Below are 15720 nucleotides of genomic sequence, written 5' to 3'. Positions count from 1 at the left end.
ACCCTGGTTACCATTGTAAAAGTTAAAAAAAAAAAACAGTACATACTTACATTCCGGTGTCTGTCACGTCCCCGCCGTCAGCTTCCCGCACTGACTGTGTCAGCGCCGGCCGGCCGTAAAGCAGAGCACAGCGGTGACGCCACCGCTGTGCTCTGCTTTACGGCTGGCCGGCGCTGACACAGTGCAGGGAAGCTGACGCCGGGGGACAGACATCGGAATGTGAGTATGTAGTGTTTGTTTTTTTTAACTTTTACAATGGTAACCAGGGTAAACATCGGGTTACTAAGCGCGGCCCTGCGCTTAGTAACCCGATGTTTACCCTGGTTACCCGGGGACTTCGGCATCGTTGGTCGCTGGAGAGCTGTCTGTGTGACAGCTCTCCAGCGACCACACAACGACCTAAACAGCGACGCTGCAGCGATCGGCATCGTTGTCTATATCGCTGCAGCGTCGCTAAATGTGATGGTACCTTTAGAGAGGTAAGATCATTAAATAGGAAAGTAATAGAAAAGTAAATAAAACTCACCCCTAAAAGTAAAAATAGAAGACTTAATGATTTACATTTTGTTAATTGATAAAAATAAACTGAATGAACAAGAGAGAAATTTAAATCATATTAATATTTGGTGTGACCACTCTTTGCCTTCAAACTAGCACCAATTCTTCTAGGTACACTTGTATTTTCACTCAGTTTTTGAAGGAACTCTTATCCTGGGCACCGTTCTGATATATATCCCCCATCCTGGTGTATGTCCCTTATCCTGGGGTGGGCCCCATCCTGGTATTTATATCTTATAAAGGGCCTATCCTGGTATATGTCTCTTATCCTGGATTGGGTCCCATCCTGGTTTATGTCTCTTATCTTGGGGTGGGTCCCATCCTGGTATATGTCTCTTATCTTGGGGTGGGTCTCATCCTGGTATATGTCTCTTATATCCTGGATTGGGTCCCGTCCTGGTATATGTCTCTTATCTTGGGGTGGGTCCCGTCCTGGTATATGTCTCTTATCTTGGGGTAGGTCCCATCCTGGTATATGTCTCTTATATCTTGGGGTGGGTTCCATCCTGATATATGTCTCTTATCTTGGGGTGGACCCCATCCTGATATATGTCCCCAGTTCTACTGCTGTTCTTTAATGTATAGAAAAAAAATAAACCATTATACTCACCTTCCTTCCACACCCCCTTGGCGCGGTGTCCTCTTCTGAAGCCAGCAGCTGACTTCAGCGTACATGCAACGGGAGCGTATGATGTCACTGCCGTGGGTCCTCCAGACACATGCACACTGAAGTCAGCTGTTGGCTTCTGATTGGTCGGCAGCGTGTATTGCCATCGGGTCTATGCACAGTAATACACTTCAGCTGAATGTCCATCCGAGGACGCACATCAGCTGAAGCATTTGCTGGTGTCAGAGGGCCCCTCACCCATCGGGCCGTGATACAGTGGCAACCGCTGTGACCGCAGATGTTAAGGCCATGAAGATAGTTCTTAATTACACTGGCTGTGTGTTTGGGGTCCTTGTTCTGCTGCAGAATAAATTTAGAGTCAATCAGACACCTTCCAGATGGTGTTGTTTGATGGATAAGTATCTGCCTGTATTTCTCAGCATTGAGGACACCACTAATGTGTTATGAACTGGTGATTCAGAAACACAATGGACCTGGTGGTTAAGAGCACACAAAGTGACCTGATAGTTACTAATAACATAGGACGAGCTCTGAGACGTGGGAACTCTGCTGACCGCAATCCCTAATCCTATCACACCACACTAGAGGTAGCCGTGGAGCGCTCCTGACCAGACCTAGGCGCCTCGGGGACAGCCTGAGAAACTAGCTAGCCCTGAAGATAGAAAAATAAGCCTACCTTGCCTCAGAGAAATTCCCCAAAGGAAAAGGCAGCCCCCCACATATAATGACTGTGAGTAAAGATGAAAATACAAACACAGAGATGAAATAGGTTTTAGCAAAGTGAGGCCCGACTTACTGAATAGACCCAGGATAGGAAAGATAGCTTTGCGGTCAGCACAAAAACCTACAAACAACCACGCAGAGGGCGCAAAAAGACCCTCCATACCGACTAACGGCACGGAGGTGCTCCCTCTGCGTCCCAGAGCTTCCAGCAAGCAAGAAAAACCAATATAGCAAGCTGGACAGAAAAAATAGCAAACAAAAGTAACACAAGCAGAACTTAGCTTATGCAGGGCAGACAGGCCACAGGAACGATCCAGGAGAGAGCAAGACCAATACTGGAACATTGACTGGAGGCCAGGAACAAAGAATTAGGTGGAGTTAAATAGAGCAGCACGTAACGACTTAACCTCGTTACCTGAGGAAGGAAACTCAGAAGTCGCAGCCCCACTCACATCCACCAGAGGAAGCTCATAGACAGAACCAGCCGAAGTACCACTCATGACCACAGGAGGGAGCTTGACCACAGAATTCACAACATAATGTTGACCTACTCCATTTGTGGCAATGCAGCCCTAAACATGCAAGAACCCTCCACCATGCCTCACTGCTGTCCGCAGACAGTCATTACTGAACCGCTCTCCAGTTCTTCGAGAACAAACTGCCTTCTGTTATAGCCAAATAATTCATATTTTGACTCAATAAACCAGAGCACTTGCGCTATTTTTCAGCACCCCAGTTCCTATGGCTTTCTGCATATTTTAGTCAATGGGCCTTGTTTCCAAGTTGAAGGTATTGTTTTTGGCCATCATTTTTCCATGAAGACCACATCTGGACCGACTTCTCCGAACAGTATATTGGCGCAGCTATGTCCCCAAGTTACTGCCAGTTCTGACCTGATGCCACTATTAGATATCATCTGATTTAGAAGAGAAATAACCATGATATGTTTTTTTATGGGCTGCAATAAGTTCCCTTGATCAACCACTGTGTCTACTATCCTCAACATTACAACTTCTTGGTGTCCTCTATGCTGAGAAATACAGGCAGATGCCATGAGGGAGGCATCTGATTGTCTACAACTGTCTTCTGCAGCAGAAAAGTGATCTCAAACATACAGCTAATGTCCTGTCAAACCAATCTAATCAGTTTTTATGAAGAGGTAAGCTATAGGCTGGACCACGGTGAGTCATTGGACGTGGTATATCTCGATTTTTCCAAAGCATTTGATACCGTGCCGCACAAGAGGTTGGTACACAAAATGAGAATGCTTGGTCTGGGGGGAAATGTGTGTAAATGGGTTATTGGCTTAGTGATAGAAAGCAGAGGGTGGTTATAAATGGTATATTCTCTAACTGGGTCGCTGTGACCAGTGAAGTACCGCAAGGGTCGGTGTTGGCACCTATTCTCTTCAGCATATTCATTAATGATCTGGTAGAAGGTTTACACAGTAAAATATCAATATTTGCAGATGATACAAACTATGTAAAGCAGTTAATACAAGAGAAGATAGTATTCTGCTACAGATGGATCTGGATAAGTTGGAAACTTGGGCTGAAAGGTGGCAGATGCGGTTTAACAATGTTAAATGTAAGGTTATACACATGGGAAGAAGGAATCAATATCACAATTACACACTGAACGGGAAACCACTGGGTAAATCTGACATGGAGAAGGACTTGGGAATCCTAGCTAATGATAAAATTACCTGGAGCAGCCAGTGCCAGGCAGCGGCTGCCAAGGCAAACAGGATCATGGGGTGCATGAAAAGAGGTCTGGATACACATGATGAGAGCATTATACTGCCTCTGTACAAATCCCAGGTTAGACCGCACATGGAGCCCTGTGTACAGTTTTGGGCACCGATGCTCAGGAAGGATATAATGGAACTAGAGCGAGTACAAAGGAAGGCAACAAAATTAATAAAGGGGATGGTGGAACTACAATACCCAGAGACATTATCAAAATTAGGATAATTTAGTCTAGAAATAAGACGACTGAGGGGCGATCTAATAACCATGTATAAGTATATAAGGGGACAATACAAATATCTCGCTGAGGATCTGTTTATACCAAGGAAGGTGACGGTCACAAGGGGGCATTCTCTGCATCTGGAGGAAAGAAGGTTTTTCCACCAACATAGAAGAGGATTCTTTACTGTTAGGGCAGTGAGTAGATGGCATTCCTTGCCTGAGGAGGTGGTGATGGCCAACTCAGTCAAGGGGTTCAAGAGAGGCCTTGATGTCTTCCTGGGGCGTAACAATATTGTTACAGTTGTTACAGTTATTAGGTTCTTTAGAAGGACGTTGATCTGGGGATTTATTCTGACGGAATATAGGCTGAACTGGATGGACAAATGTCTTTTTTCGGCCTTGTTAACTATGTTGCTATTTCACTATGTATGTTAATTAAGAACTATCTTCAGGGTAAAGAAGAACAAGGAGTCCTGTAAATAATGATGGGGCCCCACACAGAACCCTGATCGCAACATCATCTAGTCTGTCTGGGGTCACATGAAAAAATAGGATTTCCACAAGTGACCTCCACAGAAGTTCTGTGGTTATTGGTCCAAGATGTTTGGAACAATATAGACCTTAGAAAACACTGTGAAAGTGTACCTAAAAGAATTTATGCTGTTTTGAAGGCAAAGGGAGGATACAACAAATATTGATTTGATTCATATGTCTCTAATTCACTCACTTTGTAAACTAGTAACGTTTCTACTTTCAAAGTATTCTTACTTTGCAGCATTTTTTCCTCCCTGAAATATATGCACAGTGTATATACACACACACACACACACATGCACACAAACAAGTGCTTCTCACAAAATTAGAATATCATCAAAAAGTTAATTTCAGTTCTTCAATACTAAAAGTGGAACTCATATATTATATAGAGTCATTACAGAGTGATCTATTTCAAGTGTTTATTTCTGTTAATGTTGATGATTATGGCTTACAGCCAATGAAAACCCAAAAGTCATTATCTCAGAAAATTAGAATTTACTTTTATGCACACACATTACAAGCAAACAGGTCACAGGTGAGGATGTTACCTTTAGTAGCCATTCAAACCCATTTGTGTCATCATCTGTGCTTGTTATCAGGCCAATATCACCAGGGTATGTGAACTTTTTATCAGGGTCATTTGGATGTTTTGGGTGGTCATTAGGATTTAAAAAGAGAAAACACAGTAGTTTGACAATAAATGGCTTCACCCAACCACTAACCATGAGTGGAGAAAAAATTTTGGTGTAATCATTCATATTCTCTGAAAAAAAGGTCAAGAAAGCAAAAATTCTGCCGGGGTATGTAAACTTTTGAGCACAACTGTATATACAAATATATATAAACCATAAAAATTGGAACAGCACAATGCTCACCGGTGGGTGCCTGGCCTCCTGGGCAAGATGGTCCACTCATCTGCCCACATGTATACAAAAATAAGCAAATGAAGGCAGCACTCCAACTCCTCTTGAAGGTGAAAAAATGTGACTTTATTGAACCCACATCTCTGTGCGACGTTTCGGCTCACACTGAGCCTTTCTCAAGCCCTTGAGAAAGGCTCAGTGTGAACCGAAACGTCGCACAGAGATGTGGGTTCAATAAAGTCACATTTTTTCACCTTCAAGAGGAGTTGGAGTGCTGCCTTCATTTGCTTATTTTTGTACAAATATATATATATATATATATATATATATATATATACATATTATATTTTATGCTTTGCGCTTGTGCTTTTTTCAGATTATCAAACTGTCTGGATGGCGGATTAGATGAATTTCACTGTAGTGACCATGGAATACAAAAGATGGGTCAAAATCCAAAGTCATATTGCAAGACTCGTTAAAGGGTTGATTGTGACTTGTAGGATCGCTACTTCCAATAGGTGGCGCTATAGAGTTCAAGTCCTCTTTTTCTCTGAAGAGGCAATTTGCATATTATATTTCCCAGAGGAGCATTGCACGGCGAATAAGCCTCCTTACCTTGACAAGCCTGAGCTGGTATGCCACTCTCCATAAGGAGAAACGATACCCCTTAGATCTCAGTCCAGAGCCTCTCATCTAGCCTAATCAGTTCTCATGCTTCGCACTGACGAGGGCCAACAGCCCGAAACACCGTGTCTGCGAATTGAGATACTGATTTGGCTTGATTGTGACTTGTAGGATCGCTACTTCCAATAGGTGGCGCTATAGAGGTCAAGTCCTCTTGTTCTCTGAAGAGGCAATTTGCATTAAAAAAAAAAATAATTGTACTTACTGCATCTATAATGACAGAGTCTGGCGTTCGTCCGGTGAATGCGTAGCCAAGTTTTCTTGCTCCTTTAACAAGAGCTCCTTCATCTGCAAAACAAAATAAATTAAATTATAAAATATAGAATAATCCGCCATCTTTAATACCTGTAGGCAGTAGGGGGGCCACGGACAACATTAATACATGTGAAAGCAGCAGCATGTCTGCTTGTTCCCCAATATAAATGACTCCTCTTATGTACTGATCCAAGTGACAGTCGTGTATAAGTCATATGTCAGCTAGTCTGACGGTGCACTAGGGGTGTGCAAATGCACTTGGAAAAAGCAGTCCGAGTGCATTGACACGCCCCTGTTGCACTTCAATTCTTATTTGCATAAGTCTTCTAGATTTCTCTTAAGCCCTACCCACTTTTAGCAAACTGTAAAGAGTCTAATAAAAACATGCGCCATAATGTGTGACAAATATATGCCACTATTTTGACTTTATGATCTGGCTACATGATTATTTTTTCCATTTTTGTCTGTAACAATAGAGACACATAAGTTGGCACAGAAGCTGGAAATAGAAAACAATACAATAATTTTAAGCAAGACTTTTTGTAAAAAAAAAAAAAATTGTCAAGTCGGATTGGTTATTAGATATGTAGAGCTTGGCCGGCACAGATCATGGGTGTCATCACTTACCTGGCGAGGAGGCCTGATAGATTATTTTATCTTCATCTTTTTCTGGGACCACCGTGTGGCACACGGCAAGTAATGTAAGAAATTCCTTAATCACCAGTGCTGATGGCTGAAATGAGATAGTCCCGGCAGTCAGATCAATGGTTAGTTATGCAGAGTCATGTACAAATCAACAGGAAGCAATGTATTCACCTATGTAAGGGAATAACCTACTTTTAAATACCTCTGTATCTAGCAAGTCCGTACATTACATCTTATGAGTGCAATAAAAAAAAAACATGTAATACTTCATCACTCCTGTAGGGGCGCTGCAGGAAAATTAAACATTTGCTGCTTGGTTGTCGATCGTCACGACACCCTATGGGATTGTATTGAAAGTGCTTTCTCACCACCATAATTTATGGCATATATTGTAAAGCGTAACCGCCATTTTAATTTGCATTTAATAAATGAATAGTACATGTAAAAATAAGCAACTCTGAAATATATCTTATCAGAGAAATCTGCTTCTTTCTCTGACAGAATTGATCAGTCCTTATCAAAATAAGGGATAATATGCAGACTACTTGCAGATGTTGTCCTTGGTGCGATTTGTACCCAGGATGCCAAAATTGATCAGTAATTATTAAAACTCTCAATTCTGAGGTAAAATCTGGATTCAGACTTTCCCATTACTGACATAGAATCTTATCAGTAGCAGCCGCCATCTTCTATCTCAATAATGGGAAAATCCGTCTTAACTAAATACAGATTTTACCTCAGAATTGAGAGTTTTAATAATTACTGATGAATTTTGGCATCCTGGGTACAAATCCCACCAAGGACAACATCTGCATGTAGTCTGTATATTATCCCCGTGTTTGCGTGGGTTTTCTCCGGTTTCTTCCCACATTGCAAAGACCATACTGATAGGGAATGCAGATTGTGAGCCCCAATGGGGACAGAGATGATGACTGTAAAGTGCTGTGGAAACGATGGTGCTATAAACGTGAGTAAAATAAGTAAATGTATGCTCAAGTCACTTCTGCAAGTAGCCATTCCATCAGCCCTATAGAAGTGAATTTGAAAGCTCTATTTTCAGGATGGGTGGAGGTCCCAGAAGGCAGACTCTTACCAATCTTTCATATACCGCCTATCCTGAATGTATCTTGTGGAAATGTAAGGAGATGGACATTTTGACCAGGTTTCCCCCTTGGAGTAAAAGTGTGTTATCATAATGTGTAAAGTGAATTTGTAGGGAGAGTGAGAGTTAATGGTTGGAGCTAGCCCAGTTTCTTGTCAGAACGTCAGACAGGTCCCAGTGTGCATAGAAAGCAGACCTAATGTCTGATCTGAGAAGTATGGTTTTGGTGTCCCTAATGTGAGAGGAGACCGTGACAGAGGATAGCGAGATTCTAGGAGAAGGAAAGACATAACCGAATTTCAGAGTCGTTGATCGTAGACGAGTCCAGGGGAAGGATGCCTAGCAGTACGGCCCAGAGTTTATAACTCCAGGAGGTAACGGGACAGAGTACGAGATGTGAAGAGAGTTTCCTGGGTGAGAGTTCCAAGGCGTCAATCATAAAGAAGTCAAGTACCGGCCATACTGGCCACACAGTTACCTTGAGGAGAAAGAAGACATGGAATTGTAGGTTGAGAACAGTACTCTTGCTAACTGGACTGTAGTACTGAGCTGGGTTTTGGTGAAGTAGAAAGGAAAGTTAGAGGTAGAGGACAAGTGAGCAAAGAGGAAGGAATTCAAACTGTATGCTAAACATGATTTATATTGTGAAGGTAACTTTCATCAACTTGTGTCCCCACTACCTACTGTATATATTCCCCCACCCCAAGTTATCGATGAGTAAAAAGTTTATTTTCAACTGGTGGTATCGCTCATTGAACAGTCAAACATCTGGTCTTGGCCAACCAAAGTCAGTGATATGCGGCCTGCAAAGGTGTAGCACTCTCAGCACAAGTCCACACACCCACCCAGGACTCCAATTTCATGTACCGTGAGAGTGAGTACCTTGCCCACGCCTACCACATTGAAGACAGACCCTTTTAAATTGGCCTTTTTTTCAAGACAACCACACTGCATCCCAAACAAAAAAAAAATGAATTTAATTCGAACTATTGTAAAAAATAAAATAAATAAAAGCTGAAAAATATCTAAAATAATATACTGACTAGCAGTAAAAAATGATAACAAAACTGAACATTGTGCCTGGAGATGCCAAGAATTAGATATACCAGGGAGAGTTCTGTTCTCCCTATTGTTGTAACCACAAAACGCTGCAAAAGATATTAACAAAAAAATGTGAAAAAGCTAAAAATAAAATAGGAGAATATTGTTTGACAGCCGGCGTGACAGTCCTGGAACTGTCAGCGTAGTCTCTGCTGAAGAGTATCACATTGCTGACAAATGTGTTTTATAGACATCAGACACCTCGGAGGGCCACAGAGAGATAAGGGGGCAGCCTCCCCAGCCGCAGATACCCATCATGTGTAGCCCTATAGAAATCGTCAGCTCCTCCATATAACAAATGCCTAGAATGCCACTATAACTGGAAGCGTGACTCGGATAACATCAGCCATTTAATTACATGGATGATAAATCCCCTGTCACAAGGCATTATGCCGGGACTAATAACTACCGTAATCTTTCTTTCTCAGAGGTACATTATTGGCTCTTAATTGCATTGTATCAGGGCCCTGCTCATAACAGACTGTGGGGTCTCCTGAGATGTCTGTATTACTACATTTTTGTATGCCCCAAACAAAAACGACAAAACACCATTTCTTAGCAGTTCCTCTGTTGTACTTCTTGGAAGTGTATGAGTAAGGCTGGAGTCACACACAACGTATAAAAATATGGTCCGTTTTTACAGACGAAATATGCAGAAATGTTCCCTGAACAGTGATCCATATGTAGGCAAGGTGTGGCTGCGTATTTTGCTCATGTAAACCCCATCTGTAAGATGCGCCTATTCTGGCACTTGGCCACTCTCTTCCCACTCTCGAGCAGCGGTGGGATATGGGGTAATAAAGGTCAATGTCACCTTGCTATTGTAAGGTGACATTAAGCCTGGTTAATAATAGAGAGGAGTCAATAAGACACCTATCCATTAATAATCCAATAGTAGTAAAGGGTTAATAATACACACACACACATTATGAATAAAGTATTTTAATTAAATAAATACACACATGGGGTTTTAAAATCTTTATTGTACGCTTAATCCACCTGACCATTCTGTAAAAAAATAAGAAATAAAAAAGCAACAATATCCCATATCTGTCCGTCGTACAGTCCTGTCCCACGCTGTAAATCCATCTGAAGGGGTTAAATAATTTTACAACCAGGAGCCTGCTAATGCAGCTGTTGCTCCTGGCTGTAAAAACTGGTGAATGAAAGGAATGCTGGGGAACGTAACTTTGTAGACTTGCGGTGATGCGCCCCCTGGTGGCATAAACTCATATGAACTGTAGTGTGGGAAAATATTCAGAAAAATTCCCACGCTACGGGCCAGTGCTATGTGAGAAAACATTGCTTGGCACTCGGACCACTGTTAATCTATGGGGGAGCTCACATCACCGTATTTTTTCTCGGGTGTATTCGTATTCGTATTGTACATGTATATTGTCCAAGACTCGCCAATGCAAGACTATGGGTGCGAGAAAAAAAAACTTGGACGCCACACGGACCTTCCGTCTAGCTTGCGACAAATACGCACACATTTTCCTCATTTCAGCCCATTGAGCAATTTATTCATTGTGGAAATTCATCAGTGGATGTCATACGGATAAATAGGTGCAAGAAAATCGCATCATTGCATTGCAAACGCATTACACAGCGATGACCATACAAGGAACACTTGCGTGACTCTCGGCACGGAGACTCGGACCGATTTTTCATAAGTTTAGTGTGACCCCGACCTAAAATGCATATTGACAATTGCGCTGCCTATCTGGTTTGTCTCTGCACATCCCGCACAGGACAATGGTGAGATATGGTTAGGCGGTGTCAAACATGAGCACTTGTGTGATCAGCGAAAATTGGATTGTCTGATGTTGATTCAATCTTTTACAATTTATTTCATTTATTAAAAAAAAAATAATAATTATTACAATTTGTTGAAAAAGAGAATGGACAGTACCTCCAAAAATCATACAATGATCTAAAGCCGCTAGGCAAAAATATATATAACTGAACATGAGGTTCTTAGTTTAACATTCTGATCAGACTGTATGAAGCCACTGCCACATCACGGCGAACCTCGTAGTGGTCCCACTTCAGACAGCGTCGCCCCACCAGCACAAAACCACAGCAACAATAGCCGCCACACAGCACCAACCCCAAATGAAAGGAGTCCCCATCGCCCCACAGAGCGGAGCCACGTGCCAATTACCACCACAGCGGCAATTAAGCGGCAGGGCAGACGGCCTGGTGTTTCACAGCACCCATCATAGAAGACAGAGTCCCCATGACTCCAGACCGCGCTGCCCCACCAGCACCCATCCTGCAAGACAGAGTCCCCATGACTCCAGACCGCGCTGCCCCACCAGCACCACAGCAACAATGGCTGCCACACAGCACCAACCCCAAATGAAAGGAGTCCCCATCGCCCCCACAGAGCGGAGCCACGTGCCTACTACCACCACAGCGGCAATTAAGCGGCAGGGCAGACGGCCTGGTGTTTCACAGCACCCATCATAGAAGACAGAGTCTCCATGACTCCAGACCGCGCTGCCCCACCAGCACCACAGCGACAATGGCCGCCACATAGCACCAACACCAAATGCAAGGAGCAATGAAACTCACCTCCATCAAGATCTTCAGTGAGAGCAGAAATGGGCTAAACCCCTTACTTACTTTTTGGAGGTACTTCCCATTCTTTTTTTCAGCTAATTATTACAATTTGCCTAGTGATAACTATTCCTCCCCTAGATCCCTGCCTTTGCTATCCCTACGCTCGGTTTATTTTCACTCCTTCACGCCAATTTCCATTTTTTTCATCTTCTTTTTTTCCTCTCCTTCTTCCAAGAGCCATAACTTTTTTATTGTACCATAAATATAACCATACGAGGGCATGTTTTTTCAGGGATGAGTTGTACGTTTGAATGACACTATTCATTTTATCATCTGATGCACTGGAAAGCAGGAAAAAAATTCCAAGTGCATTGAAATTGCAAAAAAAAGTGCAATTCTACAATTGCTTTTTGGTTTTTATGTACCACGTTCACAATATGGTTAAACTGACCTGGCAATATAATTCTCCAGGTCAGTAGGAGTACAGCGATACCAAAAATGTATAGTTTTCTTTCCAATTAAGTGGTGGAAAAAATGAAAAAAAAATTGTAGAAAAAATTTTTGCTTGCGTGGCCATTTTTCGAGACCTGTAACATTTTACATTTTTGAGACAAAGTTATGTGAGGGCTTATTTTTTGCGTCCTAAGCTGATTTTCTTTATACTATATTGGGGTACATACAATGTTTTGATAGCCTCTTATTGAATTTTATTCCAATGTTGTGCCAGACAAAAAAATTTTAATTCTGGCATTTTTATTTTTTCTCATTATTACCATTCATAGCTTGGATTAATTTTTTTATATTTTGATAAATCGGACTTTTATGAATGCAGTGATACCAAACGTGTTTTTTTTAATGGGGCAAAAGGGGGGTGATTTGAATTTTTATATTTTTTATTTCTTCATATTGAAAAAAAAAAAAAAGTTTCACTTTTTACTGTATTTACTAGTCCCCTTAGGGACTTGAACCTGAGATCATCTGATCACTTGTACTACACATAGCAGTGATTCAGCACTGCTATGCATAGCGAAAACCACGGTCTCTATGAATGTCAGCTATAAACTCTGGGGTTCACAGGAGAACCGTCATCACAAGCACGGAGGTCTTCAGCAGACCCCCTGCTGTCATGAAAAACCAACGGGTGGCCCGCCATCACGTCACGCGATCCCGCCGGTCAAAATTGTTGGCACCTTTCAAAAATTGTGGGTAAATAATTTTGTTTCAAGCACGTGATGCTCGTTCAAACTCACCTGTGGAAAGTAACAGGTGTGGGCAATATGAAAATCACACCTGAAAGCAGATAAAAAGGGGAGAAGTTGACTCAATCTTTGCATTGTGTGTGCCACACTAAGCATGGAGAACAAAAAGAGCTCTCCTGCAGACTCCAGGTGCATCCGTGTCAGCGTAAACTATCCAATGACATTTAAATGAATGAAATGCTGTGGCTGGAAACCGAGGAAGACCTCACTGCTGACAGACATAAACTGCAGTTTGCCAAAATGTACAGTATGTGTCACGCTGTGACTGTATGTAAATAGGGAAAGGGGCCCTGCACTGTCCCTAGAACTGGGACTCTAACTATCCCTGCTCCCAAAGTTACCTCTAAAAGGTGAGTAGGTTTGGACCACCAAACTTACTGTTCTCCTGTTATACCTGAAGCTGTTCCCTCCCAAGAAGGCCTGGGACAGAGATGCTAGTGTACTGTATAAACACACAAGACAAACAGGGATAACAAAAAGCAACTCACATGCAAAGCACTCACTAAAGAAAGAAAAGTTATAGGAAATTGTAGGAATGTACAAAATAAAATGGGAATAGGACATTGAAGAAAGCATACACCCAAAAACAGCACGCAACAATCTCCAGCAGCAACGACTTCCAACTCAGCACAGCGACACCAAGTAAACAAAACTTTCACTGGCGAGGAAGAGAAGGTCTGGACAGATTTTATAAGGAGAGGAAATGACAAGTCAAGAACAGCTGTGAGATGGAGCTGAAAGTTTGCAACCAGTATAGAAAGTGTTGTTAATCTCTTCAACACCAAACAAAACAAAATCCATTTAATATTAAACCCAAACACCTTAGCTAAATGGAAGATCTGTGATTCATAATACGTAGTGATTTTCTAACCTCTGATTTCTCAGGAGGACATGACACACTCATGACAGTACGTGAGTAAGCTAAAATCCTTCTGGGAAAGCATCTTATTGACAGATGAGACTAAGATAGAGCTTTTTGATAAAACACATCATTCTAATGTTTGTTGAAAATGGAATGAGACCTACAAAGAAAAGAACACAGTACCTACAGTCAAATATGGTGGCGGTTCAAAAGATGTTTTTGGGTTGTTTTGCTACCCCTGGCACTGGGTGCCTTGACTGTGTGCAAGGCATAATGAAATCTGAAGATTACTAAAGGATTTTGGGTCACAATGTAGTGCTCACTGTCAAAAAGCTGGGATTACATTCTAGGTCATGGGTCTTCCAGTAGGACAATGACCCCAAGCATACTTCAAGAAGCACCAAGAAATGGATGGAAATAAAGCGCGGGAGAGTTCTAAAGTGGCTAGCGAGTCCTGATCTAAATCTCATTGAACACCTGTGGAGAAATCCTACAATTGCTATTAGGAGAAGGCGCCTTCAAATATGAGAGACCTGGAGCAGTTTGCAAAAGAAAAGTCCTAAATTCTAGTTGTGAGGAGTAAGAAGCTTGTTGATGGTTATAAGAAGCGAATAATTGCATTCATTCATTCCGAAAGGTGTGCAACCAAATATTAAGTTGAGGATACCAACAATTTTGCCTGGACCATTTTGTTTTTTTGCTGCAAAATGTTCAGTTTATCTGATTTTTCTCTTTATGGGTATATTTTTGAGTAAAATGTAAATTGTTCTTTTAGTCTATAAACTTCTGACAACATCTCTCCAAATTTCCAAGCAATAAATTCTGTATTTTTTTTCTGAAAAGGAGAAATGGTAAAAAAAAAAAAACAACCTAGTGCTTTCGGGCCATCAAATAATGCAAAGAAAACAAGTTCATAATCATTTAGAAACAACAATACTGATGTTTTAACTCAGGAAGAGTTCAGAAATCAATATTTTGTGGAATAACCATGATTTTGTAATCACAGCTTTCATGTGTCTTGGCATGCTTTCCACCAGTCTTTCACACTGGTTCTTCTTTGTTTGATGGCTTGTGACTATCCATCATCCTCTTGATTACATTCCAGAGGTTTTCAATGGGGTTCAGGTCTGGAGATTGGGCTGCCCATGACAGGGTTTTGATGTGGTGGTCTCTTCATTTTTGCCAGAGCTGTATGTCCAATTTGCCTTTTTTTGTCTGCATTTTTTGTGTTGTTCCGATACACAAAAAGGAATAAAGGTGTACAACAAAATATGTGTGATTGCAATCATTTTCTTGGAGAAATATTTAATTTTCTGGAACAATTTCAAAGGTGCCAACACTTTTGTCATGGCTGTCTGTTATTGGCTGTCATGATTTTAAATAGTCTGTTCAGTATATCTATGTGTTCTCTATGACTAAGAGCGGTATCTGAGCCGCAAACAAGTCAGAGATGAATTTTTGGACAGCATGAAAGAGTTTTTAATGAAATCGAAATAAAGAAGTGATTTTACCATTCACAAGTGGATGATCTACTACGTTTTTTCACACTTTGCATATAGGTGACTCCCTTCTGCATTTGCCATGATCAGTGCTGACATTGATCATGGTCTCTTAACCACCTAAATGCTGAACAGAGGGCTCCCTCTTTAACCTTATCAACACCCCACGTTCGTGATTGTGTGGTCCCGATGTTTGTCATGGCAATCTGCAGCCAAGTAATGGCCTTGGGTTTTGGATGGGCTAGCTATTGTGGCCTGTTAGGATATTAATGCCTTTTTAGTGGAAAAAGAAATATTTTTCATTCCATTTTATCCTATTTGTTAATAATTCCCTACGAAGCACCAGAAGGGTTAACTACCTGACAGCAGTTATGAATACTTTGAGGGGCGCAGTTTCTAAATTGGTATCACTTTGGTTGCCCGATATGTAAACAAATATGTTTTATAAACTTTCTTGAAAAAAATTGAA

General features: G+C 41.5%; 1 protein-coding gene across 3 annotated transcripts in view; it reads right to left on the bottom strand.

Annotated features, from left to right (window-relative positions):
- The window catches only part of ATP8A2 (ATPase phospholipid transporting 8A2), a 1056467-nt gene that overhangs the window by 704396 nt on the left and 336351 nt on the right, over positions 1-15720 (bottom strand). For all 3 annotated transcript variants that reach the window (XM_069759054.1, XM_069759055.1, XM_069759056.1), the window contains 2 exons: positions 6846-6951; positions 6169-6251 (listed from right to left, as the gene is read on the bottom strand). In XM_069759054.1, coding sequence (XP_069615155.1) covers positions 6169-6251; positions 6846-6951 — 189 coding nt within the window. The remainder of the gene's footprint in view (positions 1-6168; positions 6252-6845; positions 6952-15720) is intronic.

This window comes from Ranitomeya imitator, chromosome 3 (assembly GCF_032444005.1).
Source record: "Ranitomeya imitator isolate aRanImi1 chromosome 3, aRanImi1.pri, whole genome shotgun sequence".
Taxonomy (NCBI): Eukaryota; Metazoa; Chordata; class Amphibia; order Anura; family Dendrobatidae; genus Ranitomeya; species Ranitomeya imitator.
The sequence above is the reverse complement of the archived record's forward strand: the minus strand, read 5'-3'. Positions and strand labels throughout refer to the sequence as shown.